This window comes from Leptodactylus fuscus, chromosome 1, assembly GCF_031893055.1.
Source record: "Leptodactylus fuscus isolate aLepFus1 chromosome 1, aLepFus1.hap2, whole genome shotgun sequence".
Lineage (NCBI taxonomy): Eukaryota > Metazoa > Chordata > Amphibia > Anura > Leptodactylidae > Leptodactylus > Leptodactylus fuscus.
Window position 1 is genome coordinate 264599067 of NC_134265.1, and position 17854 is coordinate 264616920.

The following is a 17854-nucleotide window of genomic DNA, read 5'->3' on the forward strand; positions in this document are numbered from 1 at the left end:
TCACCGCAGCTGGAGGGGGTGTGATGGCGGAAATGTAGTGTACCCTGAAGGGACATGGCGGGCACACACTGGTCTACACTACAGAGCCCAGCATGCCCTGACAGCAGAACTGTCGCTAATGTTATGGTGACAGGAAACCATTCTCTAGTCTTGTGGCCGGGCATAAGACACTGAACTTGTACCATAATAATAGTAAATACATGTGGCACAGCTGTGTGTAGTAGTGCTCTATAGTAGTGTACACGAGCTGCCTGTGCTGTATAGCAGAGCTGTGTGTAGTAGTGCTCTATAGTAGTGTACATGCGCTGCCTGTGCTGTATAGCAGGGTTGTATGTGTACATGACCAGTGTATAGCAGAGCTGTGTGTAGTAGTGCTCTATAGTAGTGTACATGCGCTGCCTGTGCTGTATAGCAGGGTTGTATGTGTACATGACCAGTGTATAGCAGAGCTGTGTGTAGTAGTGCTCTATAGTAGTGTACACGAGCTGCCTGTGCTGTATAGCAGAGTTGTATGTGTACATGACCAGTGTATAGCAGAGCTGTGTGTAGTAGTGCTCTATAGTAGTGTACACGAGCTGCCTGTGCTGTATAGCAGAGCTGTGTGTAGTAGTGCTCTATAGTAGTGTACATGCGCTGCCTGTGCTGTATAGCAAGGTTGTATGTGTACATGACCAGTGTATAGCAGAGCTGTGTGTAGTAGTGCTCTATAGTAGTGTACATGCGCTGCCTGTGCTGTATAACAGGGTTGTATGTGTACATGACCAGTGTATAGCAGAGCTGTGTGTAGTAGTGCTCTATAGTAGTGTACACGAGCTGCCTGTGCTGTATAGCAGAGTTGTATGTGTACATGACCAGTGTATAGCAGAGCTGTGTGTAGTAGTGCTCTATAGTAGTGTACATGCGCTGCCTGTGCTGTATAGCAGGGTTGTATGTGTACATGACCAGTGTATAGCAGAGCTGTGTGTAGTAGTGCTCTATAGTAGTGTACATGCGCTGCCTGTGCTGTATAGCAGGGTTGTATGTAGTAGTGCTCTATAGTAGTGTACATGCGCTGCCTGTGCTGTATAGCAGGGTTGTATGTAGTAGTGCTCTATAGTAGTGTACATAAGCTGCCTGTGCTGTATACCAGAGCTGTGTGTAGTAGTGCTCTATAGTAGTGTACACGAGCTGCCTGTGCTGTATAGCAGAGTTGTATGTGTACATGACCACTGTATACCAGAGCTGTGTGTATTAGTTCTCTATAGTAGTTAGTGTACACGAGCTGCCTGTGCTGTATAGCAGGGTTGTATGTGTAGATGACCAGTATATAGCAGAGCTGTGTGTAAATGTAGGCTACAGCAGGCCCATGTGTGTTATCAGTGCTGTCCATTCTGTATAGCAAAGCTGTGTATGTTTTCAATGCTGGCCTTCTTATCTTCTGTGCTGGGGAAGGGTGCACGCCTCCTTATAAATTAGGTGGACCCTCTTCTAGGACCATGCAACTGCACTGAGATCTGCGGGGACTCATAGTTGCTATACATAGCAGTGTTTGGGAAAATACTTTGGGAAAGTTTTTTAAATACAAATACTAAATACTTTCATCCCGAAGTATTTTAAATGGAAATACTAAATACTACTTCAAAAGTATTTTACTTTTACTAAAATACTTGAAAAATTTAAACAAAATTTTAAACAATTTTTTTTTTATAAAAACAAAAAATTAAACATAGACTAAAAGAAGCTAATTTTAATGTTTGTGTAATGACAGTAACCTCTATTACAAAATTGTCTGACCACTGTATAAGAAATACTGCCCCTGCTACCTCTTGTCACCCCCTCTACCTCATAGATTGTAAGCTCTTGCGAGCAGGGCCCTCAGTACCAGTGTGTGAAATGACTTTCTTTGTAATGTATCTTTCTGTCTGTACTTGAACCCTACAAATTGTACAGTACTGCGGAAAATGTTGGTGTTATATAAATAAAATGTATTATTATTATTAATTTACTGTATTTCATGTAAACATACAGTAATATATTCCCAATCAGATACTTTAAAAAAAAAAAAAAAAAGCAATTAACATGTTAAAAATGTAGAAATTGTTCGTTTTTATCATTAATAAATTAACAAGTTAACGCAGCGTGGGCGAGATTCTCGTCAATTCTTGTGAATCTTGGGACACGTGAGAAAATTCTTTGAACGTATTTTACTTGTTTTAAAAAAGAATATTAATTTTATTTATATCCTACTAATATTATAAGTGTGAAAGTTTGTGTGTTTGGATGTTTGTATGTTTGTTCCTCAATCACGCTAAAACGCCTGGACGGATTTGCGTGCAATTTTCCACAAACATAGTTTTCCCTTAGGATTGAGTCACAGGCTACTTTTGGTACCACTAAACAACATGGCTTCCTAGCAGGAGACTCACAAAAGCAGGACTCCTAGCCCCAGCTATAGACTCACACACACTGCCTGGCATTTCCTGCCTCAACCTGCCTGCACACTCCTTACTGTCACCTCAGGAGTAGCCCTCACTCTACTCCCTCACATTTACATATAGCTTTCCACTATATTACACATCACATTGTATCACGACATACACAATACAACACATCACATTGTCTGACACAATACAACACATCACATTGTCTGTATCACGACATACACAATACAACACATCACATTGTCTGACACAATACAACACATCAAATTGTCTGACACAATACAACACATCACATTGTCTGTATCACGACATACACAATACAACACATCACATTGTCTGTATCACGACATACACAATACAACACATCACATTGTCTGTATCACGACATACACAATACAACACATCACATCACATTTGCTAGCCCACCAAACTTTTTAAAGCACTCTTACAGTTTCACACGTCTGTGTCCGCCCAATTCTCAAATCACCGCAGACGAAGTCGCGGGTAAAAGCTAGTTTTATATAATTATATTTAATTTTTAATTTGAAATCGGCTTTTTATTTAAATTTTTAATAGTGTGGTAAAAAATAAATCGTCCAAAAAAAGGAAAAGGCTTTTATCACTTTCAAAATTTGCTTCGGGGTTGGGGATTGTAAAATAAAAACCAAACCATGATGTAATTAAATAACTTACCCTTAAAAGAGGACCTTTCATGGGTTTGGGCACAGGCAATTCTATATACTGCTGGAAAGCCGACAATGTGCTGAATTCCGTGTACTATCGGCTTTCATGATCTGTGCCCCGGGTGAATAGCTAGCAGTGCCAGTACCGTAACTCTTCACAGTCAGAAGGGCGTTCCTGACAGTCTGTCCGGAACGTCCTTCTTCACAGCAGCGCCTATAGAGCTGTACTGTGAGAGCGGGGAGGAACTGCCTGTGCCCAAACCCATGCTCTTTAAGTGCTTAAGGAAGTTGGACGTTGAGTTTATTTGACCCGTGATGAACCTGTTTGGACAGGCCTTGCAGTAAGCAGACACTTTTTGTCCTGCCGCTGCCGCTTCGGATTTAATCTTATTAATTTTGAAAAAAGTTCCATCCAAAATTGCAGGGAGATGTGGGTCTTCAAGATCTGAATCATGGTCGTTGCGTCCCCTTCACTGGTATTACGATTTTCCTCCATTTTTGAAGTAGTGTTACGGAATGGATTACGCGATCGGGATGATTAAAAACTAAAAATAAATCACGCTTCACTACAAGATGGGCTTGCGTTTCTGGAACACGCTGGAATTTTCCCTCCTCTTGTCGCATCTCGCACGAGATAGGAGAAACGAGAGTGATGACGTGACTCACGCTTTTTTTTTTTTTTTTAAGTGCGGTGTGGCGGGTTATTTATTGCTTTGAATTTAGACAGTAATTAAAATACGTAAAATACTTCCTAAAAGTATGTTAATTACAAATACAAAATACTGAATAAAAAAAGTATTTTAATTACAAAATACAAATACCTGACAAGTATTTTAAATACTTTTTTTAATTACTTGTATTTTAAATACTCCCAAACACTAACTAATCAGGCATTGTTACATTTTCTGTCATAAATAGTAATACATTCATTCCATGACTCTCGCCAGTCATCCTTTCAACAAAGTGGGTGTAAAACGAAAAAAAAAGTGCAGAAAATAATTGTGTTTTTTTTCCAAGTGTTGTGAACTGTCCACACATAATGTCATAGAGCAAAAAAATAAAAAACTTGACAGCTTTAAAAAAATTTTTTAGTTTGGTCAACAGATAAGGGCACACTTAGGCTGAGGCCCCATGTTGCAGAAACACAGCTTTTTTTTGTTGCAGATTTTGCTGCGGATTTTTGAGCCAAAACCAAGAGTGGCTACAAAAGGAATGGGGAATATATAGGAAGCTTCTTATACTTCTACCTTCTGCTCAATCCACTCCTGGCTTTGGCTTTAAAAAAACCACAGCAAAATCTGTAACAAAAAAGCTGCTTTTCTGCAACGTGGGGCCTAAGCCTAAGGTTGAATTCACAACTGTGTTGGTGTCTTCGTAGAAGATTCCACTGTAGAATTTGCTTAAAATTGTTTTATTTAGTGGTCGTGATTTTTTTGGGGGATTTGAGTGCTGGGGAATATATTGAAATACATAATTGTTGGTCAGCCTTTGAGTGAACAAGGGTTGGACATGGATTGTGATCGACTTACAATGTAATTGTGGTATAAAACTTGTATGTATTCTGAAATAAAACTCTGTTTAAATTGTTATTTTTTTTGTCAGTGGGTTCCGTCAGGCCCTGTGTGTGACCACTGTTTTAGCGGTCTGCCTCTAGTGAGAAACTAGCATGAGACTGAATCTTACAATTTTTTTTGGCTTTGATGGAAGGCTGAGATTGAATCAAAAATCTTGAATATTAAGTGCCTTGCTGGATCTTGCCACTGATTCAGAAGCAGAGTCTGTGGTACAAGACATCCCGCTGGTTAGGCATTCATCTGAGTCTAGTCAGCATGTGAAAGCTGCGAAAGCTGAAGCCTGGCCGCCTGGGATAGATCTAATAGGCTTCTTTACATGGCAGAGCTGGAGAACACTGTCAAGTCTCCAGCTGCTGTAACAAGTCCCTGTCATCCCGATCCTGCACTGATATTATGTCGGCTAATATGTACATAAGGCTACATGCACATGACCATAGTTTTGGTAAGTGTGTTTTTCAACAGACATCACACTGACCTATACTTTTCTATAGACCCATACACATGACTTGTGTCTTGATATTGGCACTGAGGATGCTGGTGATCACATCATATACTTACCCATGCCATGGCCAACCAATACACCCTCCCCTCTCCCTAACACTGCCTTTTACCCTCTTCCTATCCCAATAAAACAGACACACAAGGAAGTTTCAATTTATTGGCCACAGCAGCCATTTTTATTAAATACAATACAAACAATCATAACCCATAAGTAAATAAATAACACCTATCCCCCCCACACAAAAAATAACAATAACCCATCCTTCATCCACAAAGATGGATACTAGGGGGGCCATCAAACTGTTCACCATACCAATTAACCCCAGCCACAAACCACAGGCTCAGGGGCCCCATGCCAAGACAGATGGCTGTTTACCACATATAAACCACTCCCTGGGAGACCACCCAGCAGGAGCCCAAAGGCAACCAGACCTAAACTGTAATTAATAATAATATTAATAATTTCAACCAACTCCAAGAAACCCCCCCCCTGCAATGAACAAGCACCTACACACCCATCCACACTAGGGCAGGCAAGTGGGATCACAACTTTCTCCCCACGGTAGGTGACCATGAGCAAGTTGTGCAGGCACTTAAATCACCTGCCCTTGCTACGGCCTGGACCCTCTCCTAGCAATGGTGCCCATACAGTCAGGCCCCGTCATGGCAGCCTCTGCTTATTGGGGGCGGGGGGTCCCCCCTTTGCTCCAGCCTTACTTTCACAGGTCTGTTTGTTGTGGGGGCAGTCAGCCCAACCACAATACTTAGGAAAGGTCCTATTACTGTCTGTTTTGCAGTCCAGGATTATTCAATTAAAGGGTTTGTCTGGTGAGTGCAGATTCACTTATCTCATCTGACAGACTCTTGATGATGAATGCAGGGGGTTGCCCTGACCCTCAGAATCACATGATCAGAAAGCAGCACTCCATCCCCTCCCTCCTCACCATAGGTAATTAACTGTGCTATGGGAGTATAGCTTTTCAGCCAGCCCCCATTACAGGTAAATTACCTGTGAGCTTGGAGGAGGGGGCATAGTGCTTCCAATCATGTGTCAGGGCAATCATCAAGAGGCCGCCGGATCAGGTAAGAATGTAAACTCCTCTTTAATAACATGGGTACATAGATGCCATGTGTTCTGTTTTTCATAGGACACACAATCATGTGCATGTAGTCTTATACTATTGTACATTGTCTATATTATACCACCATACAGTCCCCACATAAAACCAGCCAAGTTAGGCCATGTCCCCTTTAATAATCTGATTGGCTCCACATGATATTGATGATTTATTATAAGGCTTGGTCTTCTGCTCTGTTTCCTGGCCTCCATCTTTCTCCACTGTTGCTTTTTTTTTTAAATGCATTGAAGCTATTAAGAATTTGTCCAAAAGTATACATACCTTTATCACCAATACACAGGATAGGGACCAAGTGTCTAATGTCTGAGGGTCCCTGATCATGATACTAGGAGTCCCTTGTTCCCCCATTTTATGGAAGGACATTTATAGATGTGCCCTGCAGTGCCATCAATGTTTACTGGACTAACAAAGATAGCCAAATACCATTTCCATCAGTACCACAGGGATGTGATAAAGTGGCAGTACACACATGCAACCATTACACAAAGGATCCCTATTCTCATGATGGCTTACCCAATGATCCCTTCACCTAAAAATATATGTATAAAATATGTTACAATCGCAATTTTTTTCTACTGAAAAAATCCATGTGTCAGGGCAATCATCAAAAGGCCACCGAATCAGGTAAGTGAATCTAAATTCCTCTTTAATAACACTGTAACAAGACAACATCGCAAGTAGAAATGTGAACAGACTCTAAGGGGGCGTTCACACTACCGTCTGTGTCCGACAAGTACGGTAGTGTCTGCTCAAAATCTCGCACGGACATTAGGAGCGGACACTAGCTGTGACCGTGACACTTGTCATTCACTTAAATGGCGATCGGGTGCGTTCTTTTGCACTCCGTGCCTGTCCTTCACTGTCCACATGTAAAGATGTCTGACTTTTCAAGTGGACAGAAAAACCTGACATGTTGGGTTTTTCTGTCTGCTTGAAAAGTCGGCCATCTTTACATGCGGACTGTGAAGGAAGGGCACGGAGTGCAAAAGAACGCACCCGATCGCCATTTAAGTGAATGACAAGTATCACGGACACAGCTAGTGTCCGCTCCTAATGTCTGTGCGAGATTTTGAGCGGACACTACCTGTCGGACACAGACGGTAGTGTGAACGCCCCCTAAGATGCTTTGGTGTAATACTAATATCTAGCCAGTAGTTGTCAATATTATTTTGACTGTGTTTGCCTCTAAATATCTGCACTACTACTGAAGCATATGGGATAAGAAGTCCTCTAAATGGCAGAGGTATAGTTGGGGGAGGTTTCCAGATTCTGGCTGCCTGACCACTTACTGCGGTCATGTTTATGTGATGTATTTGTCCTGACACAGGCAGATATATAATAAAAAAAGGGGGGGGGGGGCCTACTGCAGGTCACCACAACCAAGTGAGGACACTATATCAGCTTTCTAGCGATATATAATATCACACATTGATGAGGACATGAAAGGTCCCCTTTAAGAAAGGACAATTTTTGTTTTTGGATTGTAGCATGTAACTGCAAATCCACCTACAATAAGCGTCCATTACCTATACTAGTGATGAAAGCCAGAGAGCCTCATCACTAAGTGCACATAGATCTGTGGGTAGCAGCAGAATTTCTTTGAGAAAGAAAACACTGGAACAAGAACAAATTACAACAGAAACATTTATTATGATGTGATCACAGGATGTTACTTTGCCTTCTGGCTCTGAGCTTGAGCCTTCAATACTTTCACAACGATCTTCTGCTCCTCAATGAGGAATGCCCGCTTAATTCTGCAGAGGAGAAAAAACAACAACTTTTTTTTTTAATATCAATCGCACAACTTTAGCAGAATGTTACTTCATCTTAATGATACAAATTAGAAGAGCTAGTGCAATAGAATAAAATGGGTGATACAGGTTTTTTTTTTTTTTTTTTTTTTTTGGGGGGGGGGTGTTACCACTAAGGAGGCTTAAAATGATAGTGCATACTCACCTGTCTGTTTGGCTGAGGATCCAGAGGAGAGTCTCTGTCCCTGACACACTTGTAATAAAGGCAAAAGGTCAAGAAGACCGGGAACCTGAACCGACACTCTCCACTGGATACCCGGCTGAACAGACAGAAGACGATGCACCATTTACTAGTTTAAGTCTTCCAAGGAAAATAAATAGAAGAACTGGACCAACACTTCACAGCATGTCACCAACATCTCTCAGCATTTGAGGAGTGCAGTACTAGTGAGGCTGGACTCCAGTTATAGAAACAGTGATCTGAATAATGCTACATAAATCCTTTAGTAATTACAGCTTCATATAGTTTAATAACCAAGGGAGTCATTCCAAAAGAGGTGACACCAGGTCACTGCTCCTATTTTAGATCCAAAATGTTATTCATCTGGTTCCAGAGGATAGCTCTAGACAAAATACAGTAAAGAACCTTCAAGCACCATTTCCACTCCATTTATACATTCATCACTGCCACCACCTCACAGATATATGAACTAGAAATGTAGTATTCAGAGAGAAAACTGATAAAAACTCTAGAATATATAAACAGTTACTTCTCATGTACACAAATAGTTTATCCTGAATAGTTCACTGAAACAATAGGGATGATTTAAGCATTTTAATAAGATTCAATTAATTGTTTTATTCATAAGGAAGTTACATCTGTTCTGGTGTAAAAAAACAAAAGTGCTATAGAAATTCTGTGAAAATACTGAGGGGCTTGAATCTTGAATGCAGCTATAGTTGCATCAGGTAAACTATGTAGCACCACCTGAACAGTTAATATTGACAGCATGTACAGCCTTATCAATAGTCACCCATGTGGGCCAGATATGTATTAAAATTCATCAGTCGGGTTCTGCTGATTAGCACAACAAGGCATAAATGGTAATGAGACTATTCAGGAATGGACTGTCTCCATTGACGTCTAAAGAAATTATGTAATCTCCAAATACCTTTTCAAGTTCTATGCGTAAAAAAATAAAAGCTAAGCAAATAAACATATATAGTTGCTGTAGAGCAGTGGGTGCCCAATACGTCGATCGCAATCTAACAATCGATCGCAAAGGAAGTATAGGTCGATCGCGTGACATTTTTTATTTTTACTTTTTTTTTTTAAATTGAACCAGCGCAGGAGAGCTGCCGCTCTCCTTGCACTGGTTCAGACGTCTACATTTTAGCGTAGGCGGCATCATCACGCCGCCTACGCCGATACGCAGACGTCTGCCAGGAGAAAAGGATGCGGCGGCGCCAGCGGGAGTAGCAGCAGAATCGAGGTCGGTAAGTATGAGAACTTTATGTTTGTTTTATAATAGGCCGCTACCTGCTGGAGTATTCCCAGCAGATAGCGGCCTATTTACCAACCTCCCCGGACCTGTTCACTGCCGCCCCCACTTCCCCGGCGGGCGGTAGTGAATAGGCCCGGGCCAGGCTGCGATCCCACTTACCGCTATTGTAATTTTCGGGGGTCTCTTCAGACCCCCGAGTATAATAATCGGAGCCCCAGGGGAGGTGAGGGAACATAATAAACAATGTTACTCACCTCTCCGGGATCCGATGTCAATCTGACAATGCTGCGGCCCAGGCCCCGCCCACAAGAAGTGGGTAGTAGATCTTTTGACTTGGTCATTTTATAAGTAGCTCACATGCTGAAAGTGTGGGCACTCCTGCTGTAGAGTGATCTTATGATATATGAGTTAACAGTATTGAAAGTGCCATTTCCATTTGGTATGGCATATCACATTCAACAATCACTTGTACTGGTTGCTAAAGCAATTTTACTAGTAAAAATATCTTGGGAATTGGAAGTTATATTAACCATTAAACAGTTTGGGAAGCATGCACAGGCAATGTATAATGGTCCGAGGCGCCACTACATTTTTTTTAAAGATGAGTAAAAATACAGATTTTGGAGGAGTATTTTTACTCAGGGAGGTGTACATCGTTTGCAGTAATGGAAATAAATGATATAAAAGGAGTTTGCTATTCAAGCAGGAAACCATTACTAGAACAGTCTTCCATGTATAAATAGCACATTTAGGGTTCAATTTTCACACTGTTCAGTGTGTGGTAAAGATGACCTGTTCCTTTTATTCTTTGGGGAGGCATGAACAGATAGATACCAAAGTTATATAGATTATGCTTTAATACGGTTACAAAAATTGCAACTTTTTGCAGCACAAGGTGTAGTATTTGTACCATTTTAGGGAATGGCTAATGTTTTGACCATTTCTAATTCAATTGTTTTTGGGAAGAAAAACAGGGATTCGGCTATTTAGATCATTTTTACTGTACAGTGTTTGCCATATGGGATATATATTTTTATGGTTTAGCCATTTTTGTATGAAGGGACACCTAATTTCTTTGTTTGTTTTTTTCCTGTGATCTGGGGAACGGAGGGAGATTTGGATTTTTATTATTTTGTCATAGGCAAGCCTCAATAGTTATTATTCCAATGACAGGCCTGGGAGACTTCAGAAGATTCCTGACTGCCATACACACCAGACTGCTGCCACAATCTCACTGCGTGGGGATGTATCAGCAACACACAGTGAGTGAGGGAAGCAAGGGCTTGGTCTGTCGAGGTTCAGAAAGGGGCTCGGGGGGGAACCACAGATTTAATAAAGGTCCATGATCAGAGAGGACTCTGTGTCAAACAGCGTAAACCTGAATGTTACAGCCTCTGCTCCTGTGCAGGTGCCATAAAGTGTCAACAAATCTAATAGTATGGTCAATGTCAGCAAGGTGACTTATTGATTACAGCATCCGTTAACCAGTTCTCTGCCACTGATGAAGAACAGCTTAACAGATGCTGTAATAGACTAAAGTGTACTCCCCACTTAGATGCTGTGGTCCCTGCTGGGGACAGAGCTGTTGTACATTAGAGCTTAGGTACTCAAATGCTGGGGAAAAAAGTCTCATGTGTGCTAATAAGCATGGAAAAATACATTTACATGTGTTACTGCGACTCCTGCTTGCAGCATTGGCCTAACAATTCCTATATAAAAGTACAGCTAATTTCCCTTCCAACTTCTTTTGGTAAATAATGTTATTGACGTAGGAACTATGAGGTGACAGGCAAATTCAGATGTACACATGAACTTAATAAGCCCAGAGAATGCTTACTGAACACCTTGCAAATGCACAATTTCCTTTTTTGTATTATTTGTGTGAACACACTCTAAACATAATAAGCAGGACATACAATACTACAGAGTAGACAGTAATGTCAAACCACCTTACCTGTCACGAACACATTTGGCGCACATAGAACCACCATATGCTCTGCTGACGTGCTTTTTTGTCTTTGACAGCCTCATGAGCACTTTGGGTCTAACGGCTCGGATCTGGGTGTAAAAAAAAAAAAAAAAGTTATCACTTTATACAAACTTGCTCAGTGGTCAGTATAAGAAACAGAGGTTTGTCCAGGATTTGGAGCAAAGTCAAAAGTGCCCGGCTGAGTGTTGAGTATCTCAGTGGTCATGTGGGTCTCATGGCACAGGAGGGAAATGGGATTGGAACTCTAAAAAGGAATAACGAGGATAGGCAAGTTTTTTTTTTTTACATTCACTCCAGTCACCCCAGTGTTTGCCTCAAATCCTTGACAACCGCTTGGAAGTCCTGTAAAAGTCAATATAGGTCTATGATCTTGTTACAATCTCATATTACTACACATTATGAACCTTAGATTAATGCACACGTAGCACATAACTACTGCCAGGGTCACACATATTCTTGCCACAACACAAGCACGTCAACCAACGAAAGAGACAGGTCATCTGTATTTCACAACAAACTTGGTCATACACGTGTTTGTGGAGGCAACTGATCATGATTTTATGACAGAATTTCACATTAAGTAGTTTTCCCATGCTATGCCCTTTAAATTTTGACTGTTCACCAAGTCAAGTAAAGGGGTGTAAAACTGACACCAAGAAAAACGGTCCCAGATGTGTGCCTTTGGCTCTACACTACAACTTTCCACTTTCTCTTGCATCAAGAAAAGTGAGTACTCAGCCAATTCTCACCGTCATCACTTCCATTAATCCTTATGGTGAGGGACACATTATCATTCTGCAAAGCCTCATCCTTTGAAACAGTTAAGGACATACAGACACAGGTGTCAGAACTCGACCTAACCCACTGTTTCATGACCTATATTAATGTATATACAATTTACATCAATATCAAGCTTCTATTAAATACATATTGACACTTACACCACGAAGTCTTCCAGGGCAGATGCCACATGCTGACTTGGGGGCTTTGCCAACCTTCTTAGTGTACAGGTAAACAATTCTGTTTCCTGGTGTTCGAGACCTAGAAACAAAAATCCATAAATTATTCTGCATACAAAGCGATATAATGTTGTCTTATATTAGAAAAGTACCAGATAAAATTACTCACAGTCGGGTCTTGTTGGAAGCTGTGTTGTAGGACAGCCTACGACGGTATGTCAGGCGCTGAACCATTCTTTATATCTGCAGAGGAATAAAGACAAAGACTTCTTAAACTATTTTCTTACCCCACAATGTAGACCAGGATTTGTAACATTTAACTACAAAACCAAGGATGTCAGAAAACATGCCAGGTTCAATGCCAATATTTGCATGCAAGAGTATAACTATTCCTGACCTGCCAAACAAGTACCCTCAGGAGTTTAAAGAGGGCTTTCTAGGTGCAGTATATTGATGGTCTAGCCATCAACTCTTAGCACCCCCACATTTAACAGTTGTGCTCACACAAGCACCTGAATGTCTTACAACATCTTCAGTGTTCACCACAGTCCATCTACCTGCAAGTGGGCTTAGTCGTGACAATGGAGAGTTTTGCAGTTTTATCTCATTCATTTGAATGGGATGAAGCCACAAAACGTTGCAGTTACTACTATACATAAGTCGGGGGTTTTTCCTTCTTTTCTTCGCAGATGTCCAGTGTTGCTGGATTAGTTACACCCTTAGAGACCCTATTACCTTATACGGGGTCCATCAGGGTTTTTAATTTGATGGCTATAATGACAAAAATGGGCACCACGTTCTGCAATACTCTACATAGCAAATCGAAAGGCACTGCTGATAGAGGCTCCAAAAATGGCCCTATCAGCAGTATGAACAAGGACGTATTTTATAAACCAAGCACTTCTCTGGGGTAAACTATGGGAACTTCTCGTCACCAGGGACTACTTGAATAAAATGATAGACACACAACATAGCAAAATATCATCAAATAATTTTACTGATAATATAGCCACTAACATGAAAACACGCATGGGTAAGGCACTACGGTCCTCAGCATGTACAACTACCTGACTACTACTGACAGTGCCGGCCTAGCTAATACACTGCTGTATATACACTTCTATATACTATACAACTCCATATCCTGAATGGTAAATACTACCATACTACTAATAAGAGTGCCAGCCTGGATAACACTACTTTATATACACTTCCATATCCTGAATGGTAAATACTACCATACACCCCGGCTCTGAGCAGTAACTAATACCACATCCAGTGACTGTGCTAGGACAAGGAGGCTGTGGTCACATCACTAGGGCACAATAGTCCGCACCACACACCCAGGACCATAGACTAGGAACAGCGCAGAGCTCACACACTGTGCAGTATAGAGATAGCCTCCACTAAGGCCCCTACCCCGCGGCCTTACTACCAGCAGCCATTCTAGCTCTCAGGTCCTCACAATGTAACCATCCCCAGCTCCTAACATGCCCTCTCCACACACCAGTATCTTTGGAAGACTTCTCAAACATAACTCGGAGAAGGATTAAGAAGGATTCATTAAGGCTACACAGCGCACAACATCAGCCATACCTGGTGCCGCCGTCACCGGAAGAGAAAGGAAGGAGGGCAGGAAGGGGCCGAGTGGAGGAATTACTTCTGGCCACGCCTACTCCATACTACAGCCGAGGTAGAAGCTAAAGCCTAGTAGTTGAAAGGACCTTCCATGACGTCACGACCTTGTGATCAGACTCTTGTGTGGGCGGAGCTATACTTGATTGTACAAGGACAGTGTGGCGTTACACAGGAAGAGGAAGCAGCTTGGGAACGGAGACTGAAGGAAGGAGTCGGCTAAAGGACCTTCAGTGACGTCATGACCATGTGATTAGGCACTTGTGTGGGCGGAGCTATTCTGGATTGTATGGTACAGTGCTGTGTGATATAGTAAGAGGGAACTGCAGGGATGAGACTAATGGAAGATAAGGAGGATAGAAGAGACAGCATGTGTGAGGTAGAGGAGGGAATGTGGGAGCACAATGGGGGTGCCGGAGCTTGCTCGCACATTCCCGTTCCCCCCTCTTGCTTACACACAGCCAGGGGGGGGGGGGGGTGTACATGGGATTGCAGGTTCGCAGGATCTGCGTGAAGGGGGTACATGTGAATGCAGGCTGTGCGTGAGCGTAGTTATGTGCGTGCATAGTTATGTGATGGCCTCCTCAGTGCCCCCACACTCAGTAGTATGTCCAATTTGGTGCCCATGTGTAATATAATGGCCCCACAGCAACCAACATGTTATATAACGGCCCTTAGGGTCCATTCACCCTAAGTAATGCGAGGCGTTTTTTGTGCTTATTTTTACGTTTCCACTGAGTTCTATAGTAAAATACGCCTGTATTTTTACGTCCGTTATTTTATGGACGTAAAATTACGGACGTAAAAATACAGGCGTATTTTACTATAGAACTCAGTGGAAACGTCTTTTTACGGACGTAAAAATAAGCACAAAAAACGCCTCGCGTTACTCCGTGTGAATGGACCCTTACTCTGCCTCTACATGTAAAATATTTACCCCCACCCCACTTAAAATAAAATGGTCCCCAAGCTAATATTTAACCCCTTTCCAACATCTGCCGAAATAGTATAAGTGCTGAGCAGCAGCTGTGACCGCCGGATCTCTGCAGAGAACCAGCAGTAACGTCCGCAATCAGTGACGGCACGGATCACAGGCATTAATCCCTTCCTCTTAGCACCTCGTTCATAGCTGACTGAAGCACCATTTAGCTGGGGATCACTATCACCCAGAGTGAAGGAAAAAAACAATATTTTATAGGGAGCCTTCACACGGAGTAAACGCACGTGTATTTTTGCAAAATACACGTGTAAAAATAAGACTCCCATTGACTTCAATGACATTTTACAGGCGTATTTTTCCACGTGTAAAAAATATAATTGAAGCCAATGGGAGTCTTATTTTTACACATGTATTTTGCAAAAATACACGCACGTTTACTCCGTGTGATGGCTCCCTTAAAAATTCAAATCCACACTCTTTCTCTAGAACACATATAAAAGTACTTTAATATTGTGAAACACAACACATTAGGTATCTCTGTGTCTGAAAATGCCCGGTCTATAAAAATATTTTTCCTGTATGGTAAACACCGTAACAGGAAAAAAAAATGAAACGTGCAAAACCGCTATTGTTTCACTGTTTCGCCTCTGATAAAAATTTGAATAAAAAGTGATCAAAGCAGTAAACAGTCTCCAAAATGGTAAAACTAAAAAGTACACCTGGATCCATGAAAAACGATGCCCTATGCGTCCCTGTACACGGAAGTATAAAAAAGTTATGGGTGTCAGAATATGCCAACTTTAAGAAAAAAAATAGTTAAGCGGTTAAATTGTAAATAAAACTATATAAATTTGTTTTCCCTGGAATCATACTGAAACATAGAATACAGGCGACATGTCAATTTGGCTACAGAGTTAACGCCGCAAAAACGAAGCCTGTAAGAAAATTGCTCAAATGTAGTTTTTTCTCAAATTCCACCCAATTCAGATTTTTTTTGTAGCTTCCCAGTACATTGTACAGAATAATAAATGGTACCGTTATGAACAACAATTTGTCCTGCAAACATTAAAGGAGTTGTCCGGAATAAAATTCCTACACTAATATGAAAACTGACTCCCCTAGGCTATTTTCTAAATTACATACCGTATATACTCGAATATAAGCCGACCCGAATATAAGCCGAGGCCCCTAATTTTACCACAAAAAACTGGGAAAACTTATTGACTCGAGTATAAGCCTAGGGGGAAATGCAGCAGCTACTGGAAAATTTTAAAAATTGGAATGGTCAGTGTTTTTGGGTGCAGTAGTTGCTGGGTGCTGGGGAAGGGGAGGGGGTGTTTTGGTTGTCTGTCTGCTCCTTCCCTGAGCTTGAGGACTGATTTTTTTTCTTCCCCCCCACTTGGAATTCAGCCTGGTTGAATATAGGGTATCTGCAGTGCTCCTATTAACCCCTTCTCGACAGAACAGGAACACTGCAGATACCCTATATTCAGTAGACCGGGCACTTTCAGACACAGGGATACCTAATGTGTATGTGTTTCACAGTCATTTTCTACTTTTGTATGTATTCTAGGGAAAGGAGGGATTTAGAACTTTTATTTATTTTTAATTTTATTTTTTTTTTTTTTTGCACTATTTTATGGGAGATTCTATACATTAATATTGTGGCTGGTCATAGACCCCCCCCCCCCCCCTCCTAAAATAAAAAAAATATTTTTTTTTTTTTTTTTTTTTTTTGCTGACTCGAGTATAAGCCGAGGGGGGCTTTTTCAGCATAAAAACTGGGCTGAAAAATTCGGCTTATACTCGAGTATATACGATAACTTATTAAAATATATATTTACCCTTATCCCTGGGATGGTCATGTGACTGCCCAGGGACATTTTCTGGTTACCGCTGACGTTCTGGAAGTATAGGGGACAAATATATGTGGAGGTCTGACGGCTATGTCCCCCACCGGTCCCAAGAATTGAGGGGGTTCTTTTCACCTGCTTTTTATTGAGCCTGACCAAAGCCTGGCTGAATATAGGCGTATCTGGTGGTGGACAGCACCCCAATTCACTTCAATGTAAGCCCCAGAGATAAGCCCCTCACATATTGATGGTATGACCCCAGGCCTCCTTAACGTATCGGAGGTATGACACCGGGCCCCCTCACATATCAGCTAATCACATCAATCTCATGGCCTGGTTATAATTAACTCCTATTCAGGTGATTGACGCTAAGCTGCAATTCCAGGAACAGCCTGAGTTGGGCGAGGTGACAAAAAACAGCATTCCTGGTATAGAGTTTTTGTTTTTTCTATGGCAGTCATCTTATTTTATAAATAACACTAGCTGGTACCCGCGACTTCGTCTGCGGTGATTGTAGCAGTGGGTATATACAGGTGCGGGTAAGGTTTTCGTAGTGTGTATAAGGTATGGGATATGAAATGTAAGTTTGTATCTTGTTTTTGCTCTAATTCAGAGAATACGTGAGACTTATGTGTTGAAGTTACTTTGTATTAGAGCTGCTATACGGTGTTGTGAGAAACTTTACATAGTGACTTTGGGACGGAAGTATTTGAAGTTAACCCTTTCCCGCCGATGGCATTTTTGTGATTTTGGTTTTTAGTTTTTGACTCCCCTCCTTCTAAACCCCATAACTTTTTTATTTCTCCGCTCCCAGAGCCATATGAGGTCTTAATTTTTCTGGGACAAATTTTTCTTCATGATGCCACCATTATTTATTCTATATAATGTACTGGGAAGCAGGGAA

The 17854-nt window shown here is 41.4% G+C and overlaps 1 protein-coding gene across 1 annotated transcript; it reads right to left on the reverse strand.

The window, feature by feature from the left end:
* Nucleotides 1-7943: 7943 nt before the first annotated feature.
* RPL34 (ribosomal protein L34) lies at nucleotides 7944-14181 on the reverse strand. The gene is made up of 5 exons (XM_075265440.1): nucleotides 14119-14181; nucleotides 12692-12765; nucleotides 12505-12604; nucleotides 11528-11631; nucleotides 7944-8071 (listed from the first exon to the last, which is right to left on the reverse strand). Exons 2-5 carry the CDS (start codon nucleotides 12754-12756, stop codon nucleotides 7987-7989), a joined length of 354 nt encoding a protein of 117 aa, XP_075121541.1. The 5' UTR covers nucleotides 12757-12765; nucleotides 14119-14181; the 3' UTR covers nucleotides 7944-7986.
* Between the last annotated feature and the right edge of the window lie 3673 nt (nucleotides 14182-17854).